The 19,927-nt window shown below is 41.9% G+C and overlaps 1 protein-coding gene across 21 annotated transcripts in view; it reads right to left on the bottom strand.

Annotated features, from left to right (window-relative positions):
* The window catches only part of NCOA2 (nuclear receptor coactivator 2), a 285,913-nt gene that overhangs the window by 37,157 nt on the left and 228,829 nt on the right, over positions 1–19,927 (bottom strand). For all 21 annotated transcript variants that reach the window (XM_055546219.1, XM_055546232.1, XM_055546227.1 and 18 more), the window contains 6 exons: positions 17,687–17,864; positions 15,179–15,367; positions 12,767–12,868; positions 12,331–12,474; positions 8,712–8,859; positions 5,413–6,682 (listed from right to left, as the gene is read on the bottom strand). In XM_055546219.1, coding sequence (XP_055402194.1) covers positions 5,413–6,682; positions 8,712–8,859; positions 12,331–12,474; positions 12,767–12,868; positions 15,179–15,367; positions 17,687–17,864 — 2,031 coding nt within the window. The remainder of the gene's footprint in view (positions 1–5,412; positions 6,683–8,711; positions 8,860–12,330; positions 12,475–12,766; positions 12,869–15,178; positions 15,368–17,686; positions 17,865–19,927) is intronic.

Below are 19,927 nucleotides of genomic sequence, written 5' to 3' on the forward strand. Positions count from 1 at the left end.
AGACCATTTTCTAGTTAGTTTGGCCATCTGTTTCTTACAAAAGAGGCAGGGATCAAATTTGGGAGAGCTACATCTTAGGTAAGGGTTAGGTTCTAAAGTTAGAATGCTATAGTATGGGCAGACACAGACAAAGTGATCCTCAGAGCTGCTCAGGAAGGAAGCATACTGTATGTCCCCCTCCATGGGCAACACGGCCAGTGAGTGACAGCGCACACTGCCTCTCTGGCTTTACTCCGAACTGCTGAAGTCCACGAGGGAACCATTCTGCGCTGGAAAAGCCTGTAGCTGCATTTTCACACCATCGGCCCTTCAAGGGAACCAAAACCAAACCAAACTAAAACAGAGTCAAGTCTGTTGAATGGTGGGCAAAACTGCTCACACAACTTAAGCATTTAATAGATACCCATTCTTTTTTTTCCTGAATCTGTATGGACAATTCTGCGAAAGTTAAATGTATGTGTAAAGTGACTCTGTTGGAAAGCCACCTTTATCATGTTTTGCTGAACATGTAAGGTACAAACAGGAGTACAGTATCAACATCTAATGCCCTCTGAGGACAGTGCCCGGAACACAGCAATGGACACTCAGCCAACACGGTTCCCTCAGCCATTTAAACCTGTAATTAAAAAACTTCCCAGAATCAACTCAATTTCTCACAAAATTCCTATAATTTCTCAGAAAAAAAGTTTTATAAAAATTGACAAATATCCTTATAGTTGGTCTTGAAAATAGCTATGGATGTAAGAAAGAGGTTCTAATAAACTGAAGTTTATTAGAGTTTCCCTACTACAGTCTGATTTGTATGGAGTATTTTAAAATTGTGGGTGGAGCAGTGAGAGGGTGGGTCATTAGAAGTAATAAGTAATTTCTTGAGAAATCTTTGCAGATGCCTTGAATGAGAAACACTCAATACAGATTTATACAAATGATGATAAAAATACAATATATTAATTTCCTCAATGAATGCCCTTATATTTGCTCCCAATCCCAGATGTGTGTAAAAGAAAGCTTTTACAATACTGATTGATAGTCTGGATCTAGACTCCTACCTTTCTTTTTTACCTTTACTCTTTTCACTCAGATAAAATGACACTTTAAACCACTTGAATAGAAAAATAACTATCATAGTTTCAAAGAGTTCTAATGACAGGACTTGTGGTTTTTCATTGTGATTTAGTCTTGGGTTTAATATAAATAATGAGTTGAAAATAAGGCTAAAATTAATCTCTTTCTCCACACACACATACATTAAAATACATTTGGATGGTTTCAACCAAGTTTTTGGTTCTTTATTTCAAATAATCTGCTAATTTTTATTCAGCTCACCATAAGAAAAATGCATTATGAAAATTTCCCTACTAGAGTTAATATTGCTTTGCTTATGTTTATTTCTTCTCTATTTTTGGAGTACACATTTAAATTAATCTGTTTTAAATTTACTTCAAGAAATTTTCTTCTTCAAGGAGAGTATCTATATGCCTTTGGCTGCCTAGCAATAAACTTTGACAACTATAGGCATTTTCTTCTGCAGTCATGGAAGTTCTAGAAGGGGTAGATTTGATCACGCTAAGTTTCTGATCAAACATTTCTTCCCTCAAGTTTTTGTAAGCTTTATTTCTCATCAAAAGTTCTTCTAGTTCCTTTCTTAGGCATGATTTCCTCACAAGACAAAAAGATTAATGCCTTCCTTTAAAACGCTTTGCCAAGATACTTCAAAGTTTTGCTTAGGCATCTCTTCGAACGCTCAAATTAGCCACATCAATTTGAAGAGCTGGTTTAAACTATTTCAGGCAGAAAATGAGTCAGAAAGATTTTTGTAAAAGTTCTACAAAATGAAAATTGGACTTGATTTCTGTAATTTTTCATTTTCCTGGTTTTATGAATTTTTCATGTGTCAAATCAATTTGTTCCCTGAAGGAAATATAAAGAACATATGTATTTTAATGACGTGTATTCTAATAAACTACAAAACAATGTTTCAAAAAAATTTTTAAAAACTAGCAATTTTACGTTTGCCTAACAGAAAATTGCTTTAAAAAATGGTAACACAGTTCTACCATGTTTGGAGGGAAATTTTCAGGCCACTACCAGTTTAAAACATGGTTTGCTCTTCTAATGGAGCCAAACAGCAAGAAGAAATTCTCTACAGACTATTTCTAAACCCTCATCATAAGTGGCCCAGAAGCATTAAGAAAGCCTAAGAGTACCATTTAGTTAGTATCCTTTACACATGCTCCCTTGTGTAAATAAGTATATAACTTAAGTCAGTGAACATATTGGAAATTTCTCTGTCATTGTTTCCTGTTGGTTATGAAACACTGTAGAAACAAACGTTGTTTAAATACTCAACCCAGTGAAGAATGCTATTTTCAGTATAACAGTGCCATTGAAGTACTTCCTGCCCTTAATAAGTTAGTGATAGGTTAAACACACACTCGATAATAGTTTTTTTCTGAGTCAAAATAACAAGAAAGTTAACTGTGCAGTTCAGGCTCGCTAGCAGTTTATCTTACTAAATAAAAATGTGTTGTGTTCCCTTGAAATGAAAGAAAAGTCTTAGATAAATGTGCCTAGAAGTCAACGGGAGATAGACTCAATCTGTATTTGGGAAAAGTGAAGGAGGGAGGGGAGTGAAAGAATCCCTGTTTCTTTTTTTTCCCTTAAAGTCAGTCATTCTAACTTTGATCTAAATTTAGGTAATGCATACTTCCTGTGGTAACCTTTCTTTTCAAGCTGCAACGTTTTTGATGTTAAAATTGCTCTGAAGCAGTATTTTTGGGGTGGAGTTTTAAATGGGAATGGATAGAAGGTAAAACCAGGAACTGGGTTTCATTAAGAAAAAAATACCATGTGTATGTCTGTGTGTATGCCTGTATGTGTCCATTCAAAATGACAGATTTGTGCAGATAATACTCTGTGCTTTAAATTCCCAAAGTGAGACAGTTTTGATTTTAAAAACGTTCTTATAAATACCAATTAGAAACTGCAAGTGACTCAAGGACTTAAAAAAAACCTTCTCCTTTGTTAGTTTCTTGTATGAAGCTAATGTAATCACACAGCTAAATATAAAATTGCCAAACAGCGCCCCCCTTTCCATACCCTTTAAGTCCTTAGGGCCTCAGTCTAGGGATAGAAATAAACTGTTCCGGGAGGGAGGGACCAACCACTTAGCCACTAAGCCAAGGTGGACCTCGTGAGTCACCATCTTGCCTCTAGCGTGTGTCAAGAAGCCTGAGTGACAGTATCTGTGCCTGCCACTCTGAACTGCCACTAGCCCTGTGTATTCTAATCTAGTAAACCTCAAAAGATTAAAACGTCTGCAGCTGTCAGTGTGGTTTTACACGACACTGTATTCAAGATATGGTTATTAAGTTTCTGCTGAGTCCCCATGTAATGATCTCACAGCATCACAGAGTAGCCGGTGTTGAGAACTCCGCACCAACAGCTAAGTTTAAGGATTCATCACCAAAGGTGTTTACACCATGACGCTGTTTCCCTCCTGAAGGGCACAAAGCCCTCACAGAATGGTAGTAGTGGGCCAGACATCAGGGTGGAAGACGGACAGAAAGCTTGTGCTCAGGACGCAGGAGGAGCCGGCTGTCAGAGGATGTGTGCCCCAGCCCTGCGCCGGGGCCCATCAGGCCTCTCCACCCTAGCACGGCCCCCAGGCTCAGCCTCCACCTAGGAGGTCCCCAGGTGGTCAGGGGTGCTAACCGCTCTTCTTCCCATGAACACCTGAAACAGCGACACCTGAAGTGTCCACTTGCAAAACAAGTTCCAAGGCCAAGTCAGTGAACCACTTTAAGTCAAGAGGTTCGGGCAGCTTCTTCACTTCGCACCCACCACGACTGAAGGCAGTGCTCCTGACATCGTGAACCCAGCCAGTTGCTGATTCCCCAGAAAGCCCCTTATGCCCAGCCATTATTGTCAGTAATGACTCATTTTTTTAACATAAACAAAAATATTAGACTGTTAGCGTTTTCCTTGTGATGTCACTACCTCAGCGTGTCATCAAGGATGACTTCGAATATTATTTTAGCTATCCTGGATTTTTTTTTTCAGGGAATTCATTTTTCAAGTAAGAACAACAGATAGCATCACCTATTATTTCAGTTTTGCACTTATGTTTGATATTTGGTGGCTCAATTATACCAAGACCCAGGCCAATTCTACCTCTCCTCTCCTCTTTATTTCCCCTTAAATAAGTTTTTACTGATGGCCTAAGAAATTCTTCAGCATCAAGCATAAGTCCTGGCTGAGAATAAAGAGAGGCAGAATGACTTTCATTAAGTTTGAAAACCAGCCAGACTCTGATCTTAAAAAGAGAGAAAGGTAAGTAAGAAATCATTTACTAAAGTCTACTCTGACCAAACCCACTTTCGAGGAAATGATTGTTTCCAAGTGAGGTGTCTTCTGATATCAGGGGTTGGTAAAGCCCAGCTGCCCTGTGTGTGAAAAGCTACCTGTTTCTGTATGGCCCATGAGCTAAGAAGGGATTGACAGTTATTAATAACTGAAAAAAATTTCAAAAGAAGAATATCTTGTGACACATGAAAATTGTGTAAAATTCAAGCATCAGTGCCTGTCGATAAACTTCGATTGAAACACAGCAGGCTTACTTGTTCCCCTAGCATCTAGGATTGCTTTTGTAGCCCTCCAGTGGCAGAGCTGAATAGCTGTGTTACAGAGTGTGTGGCAAGAAATATCACCATTTGGCCCTTCACAAAATAAAAGTCAGCATCTGCTCTATTCTCTGCCAGCAAAGGTCCATATAGTCAAAGCTATGGGTTTTCCAGTAGTCACGTATGGATGTGAGAGGTGGACCATAAAGAGGAACCACCAAAGAATTGATGCTTTTGAATTATGGTGCTGGAGAACTCTTGAAGAGTCTCTTGGACTGCAAGGAGATCAAACCAGTCAATCCTAAGGGAAATCAACCCCATATATTAACTGGAAGGACTGATGCTGAAGCTAAAGCTCCAAGACTTTGGCCACCTGATGGGAAGAGCTGACTCATTGGAAAGACTCTGATGCTGGGAAAGATTGAGGGCAGGAGGAGAAGGGGGCAGAAGAGGATGAGATGGTTGGATGGCATCATGACTCAATGGAGATGAGTTTGAGAAAACTCTGGGAGATAGTGAAGGACAGGGAAGCCTGGCGTGCTGCAGTCCGTGGGGTCTCAAAGCACTGGACATGACTTTTAGCGACTGAACAACAACGACTCCATTCTTTGTTAGGCAAGAGTGTTTGGAATTTGCGACCTCAGTGAGAATTACCTCTATCTCAAAGCAAGGACCACCAAGGAGGAGGCTTATTTTCATCAGGTCCCCTGAGGCCTCAGCAGGCCCCTTGTGGAGAAATCCTTGATGGCTATGAATTAGTACCCTTGGGAGAACACTCAACAAACCTTACCTGGTCACTGGGCTCGAAGCTCATCTCCTCCTTCTCAGTTTTCATAGCTATTAATTTCGTGTTGCTGGCAGGGTCGGTCTTACTGTCCAGTCGCTCAAGTTTGGGGGTGATTTCTGGTAAACCGATATCTTTAGTATCGTCTTTATCGAGCAGATAGCGAAGTAGTGCATTCTCTTTCTTCTTGGGGCTCACTGGCTCCTGCTTGATGGTCGCCTCGGACCCAGGAGCTGTGCTGCTGGCCTCCTGGCTCAGCTCCTTGCCCGTGGCTTCCGCTGTCAGCTTTGCCAAGTCCACAGGGGAGCTGCTGTCCTGCAGGAGTCTGTGCAAAATCTTATGCTTCTCCTTGAGCGAAGTCCCATGTGTCGACCCGGGGCCGGGCAAGCTGCCTGTGGAGTCCTTGTTGGTGTCTGACAGAGAGCTGGGTAGCGGCGAGGGCTCTATCTGGTCGGATTTGGTGGTCAGCAGCTGCAGGAGTTTGGTCTGCCCCTTGCTGTCGAGGAGCCGGCTCTGCCCGTCGGGTCTCTCAGTGCTCCCGGCTGGAGGCAGGCCGGCCTCGCTGGGACCCTTAGGCTCCCCAGGGTGGCAGCTGCTCTCCGCTGGCCCTGCTGGCCCTTCTGGAGGCTCCCCGTAGAGTCCAAAACAGTCCTTGGAGTCTAAGCTCCCCATCTTGCTGAGCTGGGGGGGATTCATATTCACTGGGGAGTTTTGCAGATTGCCCATTTTGAGGTCTGGGGAGGCCAACGATGACCCCAACGAGACCCCGTGCCCCTCGCTGAGGGCCTGCAGCGCGTTGAGGGAACTGTTGGTGTAGCTATGGCTATTTCCTGTGCTGCTGCAAACTCCCACGGGGGAATGCAAGCTTCCTGCGGGGGAGAACTGACTGGGAGGGATTCGAGGGCTTCCGGCCACCCCGGGGCTCATGCGATGCCTTGGTGAGAGCATGGAGCTGGGCTGTCCCGGATTCAGGCCCGGGCTGCTTTGTGAGGGGCTGTTCATTTTGAGTGCATAGTTACTACCCTGAGGAGTGGTTGCTTGCATGCTCGACACGTGGTTCATTCCCCCGGAACCACCGAACCTGCCCATGGGCATGCCCATCTGTTCTTTTGGGCCGTTCATGGGGAAGTTTATATTGCTACTGAGGGTCATATCCTGACCAGGGTTCCCACTGCACATGGCCGGGTGGGCAGGGCTGCTAGAGCTAATTGGATTCAGTGGCTTCCCCATTGCTTGTCCAGTCAGATCCGGATTCATTACACATACATTCTGCTCTCTGTAAGATGAGGAAAGACATATAAGATAAAAGGGAAGATACTGAGCAAGTTGTTATTAATTTTCAAAGATGAGATTGCTTCATTTCTTTAAAAGAACGGATGACATGGAAGGAAAAGAAAGATAATACTTTGATGAAACCATCTGCAATTATGGGCAAGATTGAACATGCAGCATTTAGGACCAAGAGGGATGTTTTCCAGTCCATTCATTAAGACGTCTGTGGTTTTACGGAGGGAGTTTGTGTTTAAATTTGACTACTACCATGTTGACATCGTATTTGCTAGACAAGACATTAGCAGGGCTCCAGTTACATACTATGCCTTGCTCATTAACTGGTATGTTATCATGAATAACTGAGAGCTTGTACTGTCTGAAAGAAATGACCCAAGCAAGCATAGCTGTCTTCAATTATTTGCCAGAGATTACAATTCCTAACAAGAGACCCATCTGTGAGCCTGGAGCTTGATGTGGGCTACTTGGCTCCAGATGAATAGTAAACCTTAAGAGGAAAAAAAAACCCGCCACAACTATTCGAAACTCTCCAAGTTTTCGAGCCAACAAAGTTACCCAAAGTGTTGGGAATTCGGTTACCTGTCTAACAAGTCCCCTGCCTGGGTTCCCCTAGAAGGCCAAGTGAGCGCCTCTCAGACCATATGCGAGGAGCTGCAGATCACCCTTACTCTGGGATCTTAGACCCTAACTCGCAGGCCACCCTACTCCACTCCTCCACTCAGGGCAGCTTTCTAAGCTGGACGATTTTCCAAGCCCTGTGAGCTTTAATTTACAGCTTGGCAGTCACTCGTGAGTTACCAAATGCATTCACAAATCCAAACAAAACAGGTTTCACAAGTTATCAAACATCAGCTTTCAGTTAGGGGGGAGCAATCTGGCCCATCTGTAATCACTTTCAGATTGTTTCACTTTGAGGTCGGATTTATTAAGAGTTGGCAAACAGGGCCGCTTGATTTTAATTTCTAAATAACAAAATACATAATTGAGAAGTATAATAAAAGGGAACTCTAGAGCAACTTTATATCTGCTGATAGTAACTCATAAAGTTTTATACAGCACACACATAAATATTTACATAACTTGAAATGCAATCATTTCCCTAAATTTGTGCTCTAAAACAAGATGGTTTATGATATTTACTTTAAAAATCAACATTCAATTTTCCTCACTTTTATTTTTTGGGGAAATGTTTACTACCTTTCAATTTAAAGTCTAATGCAAAAGGTTAATTTAAAGCTGAGAATAACAATCTAAAATACGTCTTTCTAAGTATATGTATATTTGAAAGTTTCAAATCTAAACACATGGGAGCAGAAGTCATTCTGAATTCCTGCCCAGCATGTGTCACTGCTGGGAGGTGATCTATTTTCCTCCTCTGATGTGACAGGCAGTCATTAAGTGTGAGCTTGTGTCCTTCTAGTTAGGTTTTAAAATTCTCTAGTATTGGGAATTCCCTGGTGGTCCAGTCGTTAGAACTCCCAAGTATTCACTGGTGAGGGCCTAGGTTCAATCCGTGGTCAGGGAACTAAGATCCCACAAGCTGCATGGCTCGGCCAAGAAAATTAAATGAATAAAAAAATAAAATAAAATGTATTAGTCTTAAGGCTAAAGTTCAAAGTGTAGCCTTAATTTGAATTTCAGTATCAGAAGTTGTCTTCTTTTAGCCAACAGTTTATTTTTCTCTTTCTTTTTTTTTTTTGATGTGAACCATTTTAAAAGTCTTTATTGGATTTGCTACAACATTACTTCTGCTTCTGTTTTGGTTTTTCAGCCATGAGGCATGGGGGATCTTAGTTTCCTAAACAGGGACTGAACTATCCATACCTCTTGCACTGGAAGTCTTAAACCACTGGACTACCAGGGAAGTCCCAATAACAAATCAATTTATATTTACATGACTGGGGTTGGTCAACAGAAATGTCTACCCAAGCAGACAAGCTCTGGGATAAAATCTGCTTTCGGAACTTGGCCTCCTGAGCTGGGCGGGGGAGATGGTGTGTCAGAACGAGGCTTACCTGTGCAGCACATGCAAAGATATCACGAGCTGAGGTTCGTTAGTAGTCTGAGATCGGATGAGCTTGCTCTTCGTTTGCGCGGCCACAAGGGTGCCGTCGGACAAGGAAAAACGGTAGATCTGACTGAATGCCAATCCCTGTCTCAGCACTGCAGGCGAGCAAGGAAGCAGAATGCATGGTTAGAAACAAAACTGGGGGTGGGGGTGGGACCAGACATGATAACAGTAATCAACTTGGTTAAGTTTAATATTTTCCTCCCAGCAGGCTGAAGAGAGTTGTAAGTAATACTTTATGACAGAACATTATCCATTATCCATTTTTAAAAGCATATTTATTTTCCTCTCAAGATGCCAATAATTTCAGTATACTGGGATTTCTTCCCTCGAAATGAAGTTTTGATTCCCCAACCATATTCTTTTAAAAATCTTCAGTATCATGGTGAGATCGAGTATAAACAATTTATTAGCTCAAAAGAAGTTTTGCAATGATTTGTCTGAAACGTTAGGAAGTAATATGATGTTATAAACAGGATTACCTCTAAAGGGTACAATGTGCCTTTAATTTCTCTTTAATACAATAGTAAATATTATGTAAAACTTATGACACTGAATATATCCTCTGAATATTCATCTTGAAGTTACAAACTATTTAATCCATTATATCATAGTACCATTTTCCAATTTTGTTTCTCAGTGTGTAAGATATATTATTTCTGTGGTCAGGGCAACAGGAAGTAAAACATAAACAACCAGAGGGATCTTTTCAGAGAAAAAAGAAGGCTAAATAGAAAACGGAAATAATAAAAGCACAACTCTGAGTGACATGGAATTGGTTTAACATCTGGATAATGACATCAGTTATTTCCATTTTCAGGACTACAGCAGAAAATATAACACTAGGCTAAAATAATTTCTCTCGAAATTTCAGATTTATCTTTAAAACAACTGCATTTTAAAGCTGTCAAATACTGCATATTAAAAAAAAAGAACATTTGATTCAGCCACATGGTTTAGTTACCTTACCTCCTAAACCATTTTAAGACGACTGCCATTTTTTACCACATAATCCTCAGCACAAATTTTGTGGGTGGAACAGTCAGTCCCAAAGTGACCAAGTACATTCATCATTCCACAAAATTACCAAAAGACACACACACACACACGAGCAGGTACTGACATACAATGAAGATTCAGACTTTTTGGTAAAATTTCACTTTGAGCAATTTCCCTGGTAAAGCGCCTCCGCAGTTCCAGGTAGGGACACACAGGATTTAGGCATCGCTTTCTACTACCAACTGTTGCATGATTCCTCTGAGGCGGCAGTACTGGAAACAAATGACTGTACATATGTGCATCTGGCTTTCCATACTCAGTGTGCCAGCCAACGGCAGCAGGAATACCATTTTTATAATAGGACTCGTATTTCCAGTGGCTTATAATTTCAGAATTTTATCCGACCTTGGCAGTGATCCTTTGAGATTTTCCATTACCATTTGTCTACATCAAGAACTTCCACTGAGCAGATTTGTGTCAGCAAGCCCCTGAACGCATTCAGGAAGCTCCTCCATGTAAACAAAGTCTTCTGGTAGATTTTTATTCAATACTAATGATTACCTGCAATCCGACTTATTTCATACACTTGGATGAAATGCATTTTATACATGGTAGAGTTTCCTTTCAGTGGGTCCCCTCTGTTTAAACCTAGCGCTGTGCCTAGTACATATGTGTAAACCCTTGTGTAAGGAGTCAGGAAGCCACAGGATTAAACATGGGGCATTGCTACTCAGAGCCCAAGGACCCTGAACACGGTTGCTGGGGGATTTCTTATTCTTTGTTACTGTTTTTTTTATTTTAAGCCAGATCTAGTGAAATGGCAGGTAAGTTATTTATTTCTGTCAAATGTGGCATCTTTATTTCCTCTTTTTCTTTTGCACTTAAAGAAAAATACTGGAAGACACAAATGGTTGGATTTAGTACTTATTTCTAAGAAATGTGGATGAAGAAGATAAAAAGGATAAACAGGATGAAAAAAAAAATAAAGGTTATTTACCATGACTTGTATTTTTTCATAAGCAATCTTAAAAGCATAAACTTTTTAACATACAAACACTATTGAAAAATGCCAAAGTTTCAAACTGTGGTGCTGGAGAAGACTCTTGAGAGTCCCTCGGACTGCAAGGAGATTCAACCAGTCAATCCTAAAGGAAATCAGTCCTGAATATTCACTGGAAGGACTGATGCTGAAGCTGAAGCTCCAAAACTTTTTGGCCACCTGATGCATAGAGCTGACTCATTAGAAAAGACCCTGATGCTGGGAAAGATTGAGGGCAGGAGGAGAAAGGAGTGACAGAGGATGAGATGGCTGGATGGCATCACTGACTCAACAGACAAGAGTTTGAGCAAGCTCAAGGAGATAGTGTAGGACAGGGAAGGCTAGTGTACTGTTGTTCGTGAGATCTCAAAGAGTCGGACATGACTTAGCAAGTGAATAGCAACAACAGCCATGGATGCACCTTAAATGGAAGATGACAAACTAAAATTGCATTTTCAATACTGAGTTGTAAAATTTTCTGCAAATCTGGAGACAATTTGCCAAACCCAGTTACAAAGCACAGGGCCCCATACCTCAAAGGCAGCGTGGCTCTGATGGAATCCATGCTGGTAACCAAGTGCCCCAACCAGGACACGTGGGGCCCATGAGAGAAGGGTCAGAAGACTGGAAGTGAAAAGTATCTCCTTCCACAATGGAGTCCTTAATAAGCACTAAAGAAAGGATTTTTTTTCTTTGTTCTCGCCAATTTAGCAAAAGACCAGAATGCACCTGAGAAAAAGTGATGCTGCAGAACAGCAGTGGGAGTAGTGAGGTGGAGCGATGGCCAGGACGACCCTCAGGTCCCTCCAGGGCTCACACTTTCTAATCAAAGGCTCCTGGGTCCGTGTCACCTGCATCAGTTCCCCATCGACAGCGTGGGAGGCAAACACCCACGTCCCTGGGTGGACCGTGGGGATCAAGCGGCCCACAGGAAGGGGGCCAATGCCAGGGCAGAGGCCAGGTGCTCAGAGAGGGCTGCTGTTATTACTGAAAGACGACTGACATTGTGGGCTGAGCTCCAGGTGTCCTATTAACCAACTGTATGACCCCAGACAAGTGACTTCATCTCTTTCTAGAAGCGACGTCTCTTTCTAGACTTCATCTGGAAGGTGGTGGCGGCGGAGGGCCTCAGGATCCCACTGTGACCTCTACCAGGAATTCACCTGTTCTTGCAAATTTCCTTTCATTCTTATTTTCACAGTATCCTTATGATTCAGGTGGTTTTTTCTTTTTGGCTATTAGAGGGGACCCGAGAGCACCGTCTTACATGTCTAAAAGCCAGAGCATTGAAGAAAATGATCTCATTCCCTTTCATTTGCCTTTGTGAGAGGTTATCATCTTCAATTTGACTTCCTTCCTCACGCTCTTAACCCTACAGTTCCTCCTATTCAATTTCCCTTCAGATGGCGGCAGTCCTGGCCAAGAGTCACCAGATCTAAGCCCCCAGGGTGGGTTCAGGAATCACTGTTGCAGAGAGTGCTCATCAGCAAGATGAACTTCAAGAAGAGTATCACTGAGAGATTGTTACCTTCGTGATGATGCCTCTTTGCGTAAGACACAGACTCCCCCTCGTGCTGTGCGTGGAACTTCTGGATGCACCTCCTCACCAGGTCCTCCCAGCCTGGCTTCATGGCTGCCCGCATGGTGCTAGTGTCCAGGGACGTGATCTTGCCTAGTAAACAACAGTGAGCATTTGACCTACACGCTGATCTATTCTTTAGAGAAATAGTTAAATCTTAAAAAGATAAAAATTGATTTCTTTAGGAATAGGTAGCGTAAGTGCATGGACCAGGAGGGTGGAAGGTGAGAAGAAGCGTCCCCCCACCACCCCACCTCCAGCTTCTGCCCCAGCAGCAGCTGCTATGCTCAGCTTCTTCATCAGCTTCTAGACCCATTCTTTGTGTTGACAAACACCTAAGTATTCTAGAATGATTTCTTTGCCCTTCTCTGCTGAGAAAATTTACCTTGGAGATCTTGGCGAGTAGTGAAACTTTCTGATGAGGGAAGAGCTGGTCTCTCCTTCATGGGAACTCTTCTAGCCACACAAATCAAGCAGGACTGCAAATCTTCAATCACATACATTGATGGTTATCATAGGAGCCTTTTGTAGTGTTTCAAACAAAATCAAATGCACTTATGACAGCACAACCTTGTAGGTCAGTAAGGGAGAGAGCAACGAGACACTATGTACCTCTGGTCCTCACCTGGAGTGCGAAGCAGCTGGGGGAGGCTGAGATATGGGGAGCTGAGGATAAACTGCTGAAGCCACACGACACATGATGAATGCGCATCTGCCATACTACAGGTGACCATCCGAAAGCATCTCCCCAATGGTGGAAATGAATGGAACCCTTTCTTATTAACTGGCTGATATTAACAACCAGCTGAATTCTTAATAAAGCCTACAAATGATGACAACTGAAACTGTCAAGGGTTTTCTCTTTGAGTTTTAGGTTCATTAAGATATAGGAAAACTAGATATACATTCTCCTGAACTATGTTGATGCTCCTAACAATGGCAATATGCAATTTAAAACAAAGTATATAAACAGAGTCTAGACTCAGATTCAGAGAACAAATCCTAGAAAATGCAGTGTGTCTCAAGTTTAGTTTCTTGGCCATGGCTAGGATCTCACACAACTGATGCTAAGCATTTATTCCTTACCCTACTTCAACTGTTTTATGTGTCTGTGTTCACTTCTGGAGATCAGGGAGGATGTGTTTTATCTTGTAACATGCAGAGCACACTGCAAGCCCTTTCAATTTCAAAAGTGCTGGATAAAAGGTTGATTAAAAAAAAGTCTCTTCATATCTTATGTCACTGATGTATGATTTTAAATTTGGGAAAGAATGTCTTTAAACATATCCAATAATAGTATCACAAACATAAATGTAATCCTCATCTTCAACATAATAAAAGCTAAATTTTTGAGCACTTACTATGAGATAGACATCTTTCTAGCTGCTTTATAGGCTACTGATTCATTTAATCCTCTTAACAACTCTATGAGGCAGGCACTGGCATTATTTCCACTTAACAGAGGAGAAGCCAAAGCATGAAGTTTCAGTAACTTACCCAACATCACATAAAATTTTGGGGAAGCGAGGATTTGAACATGAGTGCACCATGGCTCAGAAACCCTACTCTTATGCTATACTATGTAAACATTCAGAATCAGATTTTAAACAGACAAACATGTTGACATATACAGCACAAAACCATAAATTAGCTCAGCTATAGAATATGGCTTTAGATTATTACAGATGAATTAGCAGCACTTACTCTGTTGCATACAGGAGAATAAAACAGCTTGACATTCCATCTCTACGTAAAAATTTAATTTTGAAAACTATGTATCATCTGTGACAGCTCAATTACTTCCTTTCCAATAAAATTTAAATTAAAAATTACTTACATATTTTTTGAAAAGAGGATTAAATATCTATGCCAATCATGGTACAGGCATGCTCATTTAATCCTTATTACACTGTGATACGGGAATTGTTGATTTCACTGGTTAAGAGAATACGTGGGTGTTCAGAGAGGTTGAGAAGCTTGCCCACAGTCAGCGCTGATATGCAGTTGATGTAGGAGCTGGCCTGTCTGATTATAAAGCCCGCAAAGTTTCTACTGACTGATGGGCCTCAGCTCTTTCCCTTCTGCTACACACACAGGAGGCCATATTCAGCATTGTCCCATATCATAGACAGTGACAGTCTCAGAGGTGTAGCGCAACCTCCTCAGAAGGCATAGGGGTGGACACTATATCAGTATCTCTTTAAAAGGAAGCGCCTAAGAGCTTACGGTTTGGAACTCGTCTCCCACTCCCATTCCCATCTCCATCCTCTCTTATTCTGGATGCAGCATCCAGAGACAAACCACACAAAATTCATTAATCCCTTGGAAGTGTACCAAAGATGTTCTTTGTACCGTGGGTGTTTTCCAAGGTGTGGCCTGAACCTTGCTGCAGATGTTCAGAGACGCCTAGGATCCCTGAGAGGTTCAATACTAGTGGAACTGCTCTGGCAGGGTAGCTACTAGCCACACAGGGGTATTTAAATGAAGACTTAACAAAATAGACAAGTTGGTCCCCAGGTGCATTGCCGACGTTTCAGATCCTCAACAGCGGCCTGTGGTAGCGGTGGCTGTGCTGGGCGCCGCACGCGCGGCACCGCCTGCGCCACAGGAAACCCTATTGGATGGTGCAGCTTCAAGACTTGATGATTAAGCTGAGCACAACAATTGCTGAGTAGCTGAAAAGAACAAAGGAACTGCCTCTATATTTTCCTTTGTGTGGCCTCTAGTTTCAGATTATTAAGTGTGAAAGAAGTAGCACAGGAATACATGACACTAACATAGGAGAAGTGGCCCCTACCTTCTCCTTCTTCTTTGATGGACTTTGGTTGAGAGACAGCAAAGCACTGCATAGTTTCGTATTTCTGATGTGCTTCCTGGTTATCATGACCTTCCTCTTCTGACTCAGGTAAAGGTTTTACCAGCATCCGACAGTTGAAAGTATGGCTGTTCCGCCTGGGAGGTTCGCCGGACCAAGCTCCCCCGTTCACTGAGCAAAAGGCAAAAGCAACCCAACAGGGTAAAGAGACTAGTGTCAGACTGGCTTCTGCCAAGTTATCAAAATGGCATAGGAAACACACAGTGGTTTTCCTTTCATGTGGTGTTTACACTTTTCTAAGTAACTTCGAAATCTATAGGGGGAAGAATGACTGGGTGAATTCTTGGGAAACTTGGTGGGAATCTCAAATGTCTATCACACTGGTTACTCTTCACCCGGACCCATTCCCTCCGAGCTCAGGCCCTGATTTCTCACCAGCCCCCTCTTACCCATCCAGCTGGATCTTTCATGTTGCTGAGCACAAGACCTGCCCCCGTCACTGTCCATCCCCGGTCCCACATGCACATCTCTGCACCTGCTACCTCGTCTAAAAGGCCAGGACTTCTCCATGTCTCCTACCCCCATGTACTCCTGCCCCAAGGCTTGAGGTCCTGTTGCTTCTTACTGACCCCTCTTTCCTAAAACTTCACCAAAATTTGAAGTGTATAATCTGTAATTGGGCTGTATTTTTTTTCTTCATGTATGTTTCTTCATTAAGACTGAAATATCTTGAGAATACACTGCTAATGTCATTTATTCCCTTTCAGTGAAATACTACTATACTATGTCTTCTATTTTCTTATCAATACCAATTTAATACCAATTATTTAATACCAATATATTAAACTTATATATTAATTCAAGAAAAAGGTGATGTAAGAGAAGAAAGACATTTTTTTTGAGATGCATTAGAGAAACCAAAAAGAGAAATTAAAATGGGCCAGTCATAAGACAGGCAAAGCACTCTCAAAAGTCACTAGCTAGAAAACATTTGAAAGACCAATTAGGTCCCACAATGCTAACCCCACAGACACTGGGCTGCAGAGGCGGAAAGAAGGAAACAAATCCTAGAGAGAAAAAGGAAATATCAAGTTAACTGCAAGAAACTGTTTTACTGAAGGAACCACAGCTAGCTTTATATAGACATCTGAAAAGTTTATTTTACCATCAATATTCTTAAAAGCTTATTTACATAAAGGAGACTACATAGAGTAATCAAAGGAAAAAAGACCTTTTATTAACTCAGGTTAATAAGTAATTTGAAAGTATAAAAAATACAATATAATGTAAGGCAGAGAGCTATTTAGACAAGTGAATAAATAATAATATTGAATTAACAAGTACAGGTCCTTTGAGGACGTCATAAAATTACTGAAGAGATTTGAAAATACTAGTTATTTGAAACAAGAAATCCCATTTTCTTGTTCATTTACCAGAGGATATAATAGAAGGATCTCACATTTTGTATTACTGTTGCAGCCACTTTAAACAAAGGGTTACCCTATTAAAAGAAGAGCCAGCCATAATGGACGTGAAAGGCCTCTTCCTATTTACTGGGGTGACAATGAGACCAGCGAGTATAAACAGTTTTAAGAAAAGGAACAAAAACATTTGCTAACTCAGGACTTGACTTTATTCTCTACTAAAACATGCACTTCTTTTTAGCCATGAAGATGTTCTTAGCATCATCAGCTTATGTGAGAATATTAAAAAAGAGCATTTAGTGAGTGGGAACAGTTATGCTCCCCAAGCAGCCACTGAGGTGGGCCCATGCAGTGAATCACCCACTTTAAAACATGGCCCTTTATAATCACGGACACTTTTGGACAGCATCTCCAGGTCTAGATGAGGAGGGCAGGAAGGGGCAGCAGTGGGTGGGGAAGGAGGCAGTACATGGCCATGTCACCTGCAGAGCCTCTGAAGAGTCTGTGAAGCCAAAGAGCCCATTTCGGGCTCCCAGGCTGAGAGCATCCGAACCGCGACACACCACTTGTTCCTTCACATTTTATTTTTAGAACGTCGTATACACCCACATCATACTCTTCACAAGCTGGGACTCAAAATAAACTCAATCTCAAGCTTCTCGTGACCTTCTACTTCTTAAGTGGTCATGGAGAAAAAGGACAAACAGAGTCGGCTGGCACTGGATAGGGTGGGAGGCAATTGGGCACTGTCTTGAAAAAAAAAAAATCACCAAACAAACCCCATGAAAATAGTTGCCATATGACTGCTTTCCATCTGAAGTCCTTTCACTTACTTTAAACATAGGGTCAAAACGATCATTCATAGACCAATATCTACAGATGGGCTTTTCTCCATGACTTCTAAGCTTAAAACATTTAACACAAGCATCTCTTAAAACACTCCCCAGTTACTGTTATCCCTGACTGACATAAAAGAGTCTGTTTCACCTCCCGCTGGCCAAGATGATGTATGTGGGGGTGGGGTGGCGTGGGGTGGTGAGCAGAGACCCGGAGGACATTCATTTACCTATGGACTTTGGCAGCAGGTTTTTGACGAATTCAGTGTGGTCCCCAACGTGCAGAATGCTATAGACACTTTTGTTCATCAGCTCTTCCTGGTTATACCTTAGGTACTGTGTCACATTCTCTGAAACAAACACAACGTTGCCTTCCAGGTTCACTACAAAGAAGAACCCATCAAGGGCCTACGGGAAGAGGCACAAACTGTGTTAGAAAGACTGCAGCGGAAGGTCACATGCAACTGTTATGAAGGGAACGGTCCTTTTAAGGGAAACATGATTCACTCATGGAGAAGAGATCTCTCTCCCACCTCTCCTCGCATTCAGAAACAACAAACACATTTTTCTTGGTGAGATGATTCCATCTTATAAAATGGGACAGAGCCTACATCAGGGTTTCTTGTCATAAACTAAATGACAAACACTCATTCTGTTACTTTATCAGGAGATAATTACTGCCACGTTAAGAGTATGCAGGCATTTATTTGTTATTTTCCGAATGAGATGGATGTACTCCGCAAGGCGGAGAACAACTCGTATGCTACTGATCCAGTTCAGAGCTATTACTTTTCCTTGGTGTAGTTCCTTATGGAATACAATGCGAGGGAGAAGTCACTGGTAATTTCCCACAGTTTTAGGATAAATGCCAAGGAAAAAAAAAATCAGAAAATTTTGCCAAGCTGCCAAGTCTTAAATGAAAAGAACTGAAAATGATCTCAGATCTTTTTAAGCAACGCCAATCCTTGATTGTCTGGTGTCAGGGGGGTAAGGTTCTGGGAAGTGTGTGTCTGATGTGACAAACCCATCTTCCTGAGGACCTCAGGCTGAGACTGCACAGGGCCTTGGGGTTTAGGTTTCTAACCCCGAGGGAAAGAAAGTTAACTAACTGTGCCTGGCTGTATTTCTTTATTCTCCAAGTTGTTAAGATGTAGGTTCCTAAATCACCCGGAGAGCAAGAGCATTTTTCCTGTGATGGGTGCGTGGTTCACTTTGCTATCATTATATCGACACATTTAATGAGCCTTAAACACATCATGTCATTTTATTTTTATTTATTTATTTTTTTGGCTGTGCTGTGCAGCTTGTGGGATTTCAGTTCCCTGACCAGGGGTGGAACCCAGGGCCCTCAGCAGTGAGCGCGCAGGATCCCTAACCATTGGATTGCAAGGGAATTTCCCACTGTGTCATTTTAACATTTACAATTCTGGAAGGAATGTTTTCCCTTTGTCAATTTACAGAAGAAGGAAAAATTGAGACTCAAAGAGGGTAAGTGATTTGCCCAAGCTCTTGCAACCAGAGCTGGGATACAAATCCGGGTGGACTGCCTCCAAAGCTTGTGCTTTGATTCCCAGGTGGCAGAGTTCTCCCCAGTGTTGACCTAGAGTGCCATCTTGTCACGGCTGCTTGGACAATGCAAAGTCTGGGCGCTCAGTGAGTTTTTCTTAGTTCTGCCTCCTTTCCCTTTTTGATCCTCATTTGCCAGAGCTGTTTTACGGATCAGGGAGCGATTAGGACTGGATGAGGCTTGATAGTGACCAGGCATTCCCTGGATCAGGGCCAAGGGGTCCACCCAGTTTATGCCAGTTTCTTCAGGCTGTGTATTTACTGGTTTTTCACATGGATGTTTCATGGAAACACCAGTATAACAGTGTGCATGACTGGGGCATAGTGTTTTACTTTTTCCTCTAGTTTGCTTTTTCCTTAAGTTATTATTTAACAGGCTCTTATTCTGTGAGCTTTCTTTGAAATATTTCACCTTTAATTCTATTTTCATGACAAAACTACACACTCTCTCAAATTAGAACCAACCACAAGGCACCAATAAAAAGCTCTTAAAATATATACATATGTGTATGTATGTATATGTGTACATATATGTATATATATATGTATGTATATGTATACACACATACACACATATACAAACACCATTTTGTTTCAAGCTCTTCTTAAATGTTCACTGTGCTGTTCCCATTGGTGTAAACAACGTGCAAGCCAAAGCAAGACTGTGTAAATAGCTTTCCATGATAGGCTGGCATCAACTGTTGGAAACCTTGTGTGAGTGTGTGCGCATGTGTATATGGGGTATGTGGGGAGGGAGGTCAGGAAGTCAGTCAGTTGATTAGTTATGTACTAAGTGTTCTTTTAAACTCACAGCTTTAAATGTACCTTCAACAGGGATTGTCATGATAATATTATCTACGGGTCACTTTTGGAAGTACACGTGGCTTCCTACTGCTTTATACAAT

The sequence above is a fragment of the Bubalus kerabau genome, chromosome 14, assembly GCF_029407905.1.
Source record: "Bubalus kerabau isolate K-KA32 ecotype Philippines breed swamp buffalo chromosome 14, PCC_UOA_SB_1v2, whole genome shotgun sequence".
Taxonomy (NCBI): Eukaryota; Metazoa; Chordata; class Mammalia; order Artiodactyla; family Bovidae; genus Bubalus; species Bubalus kerabau.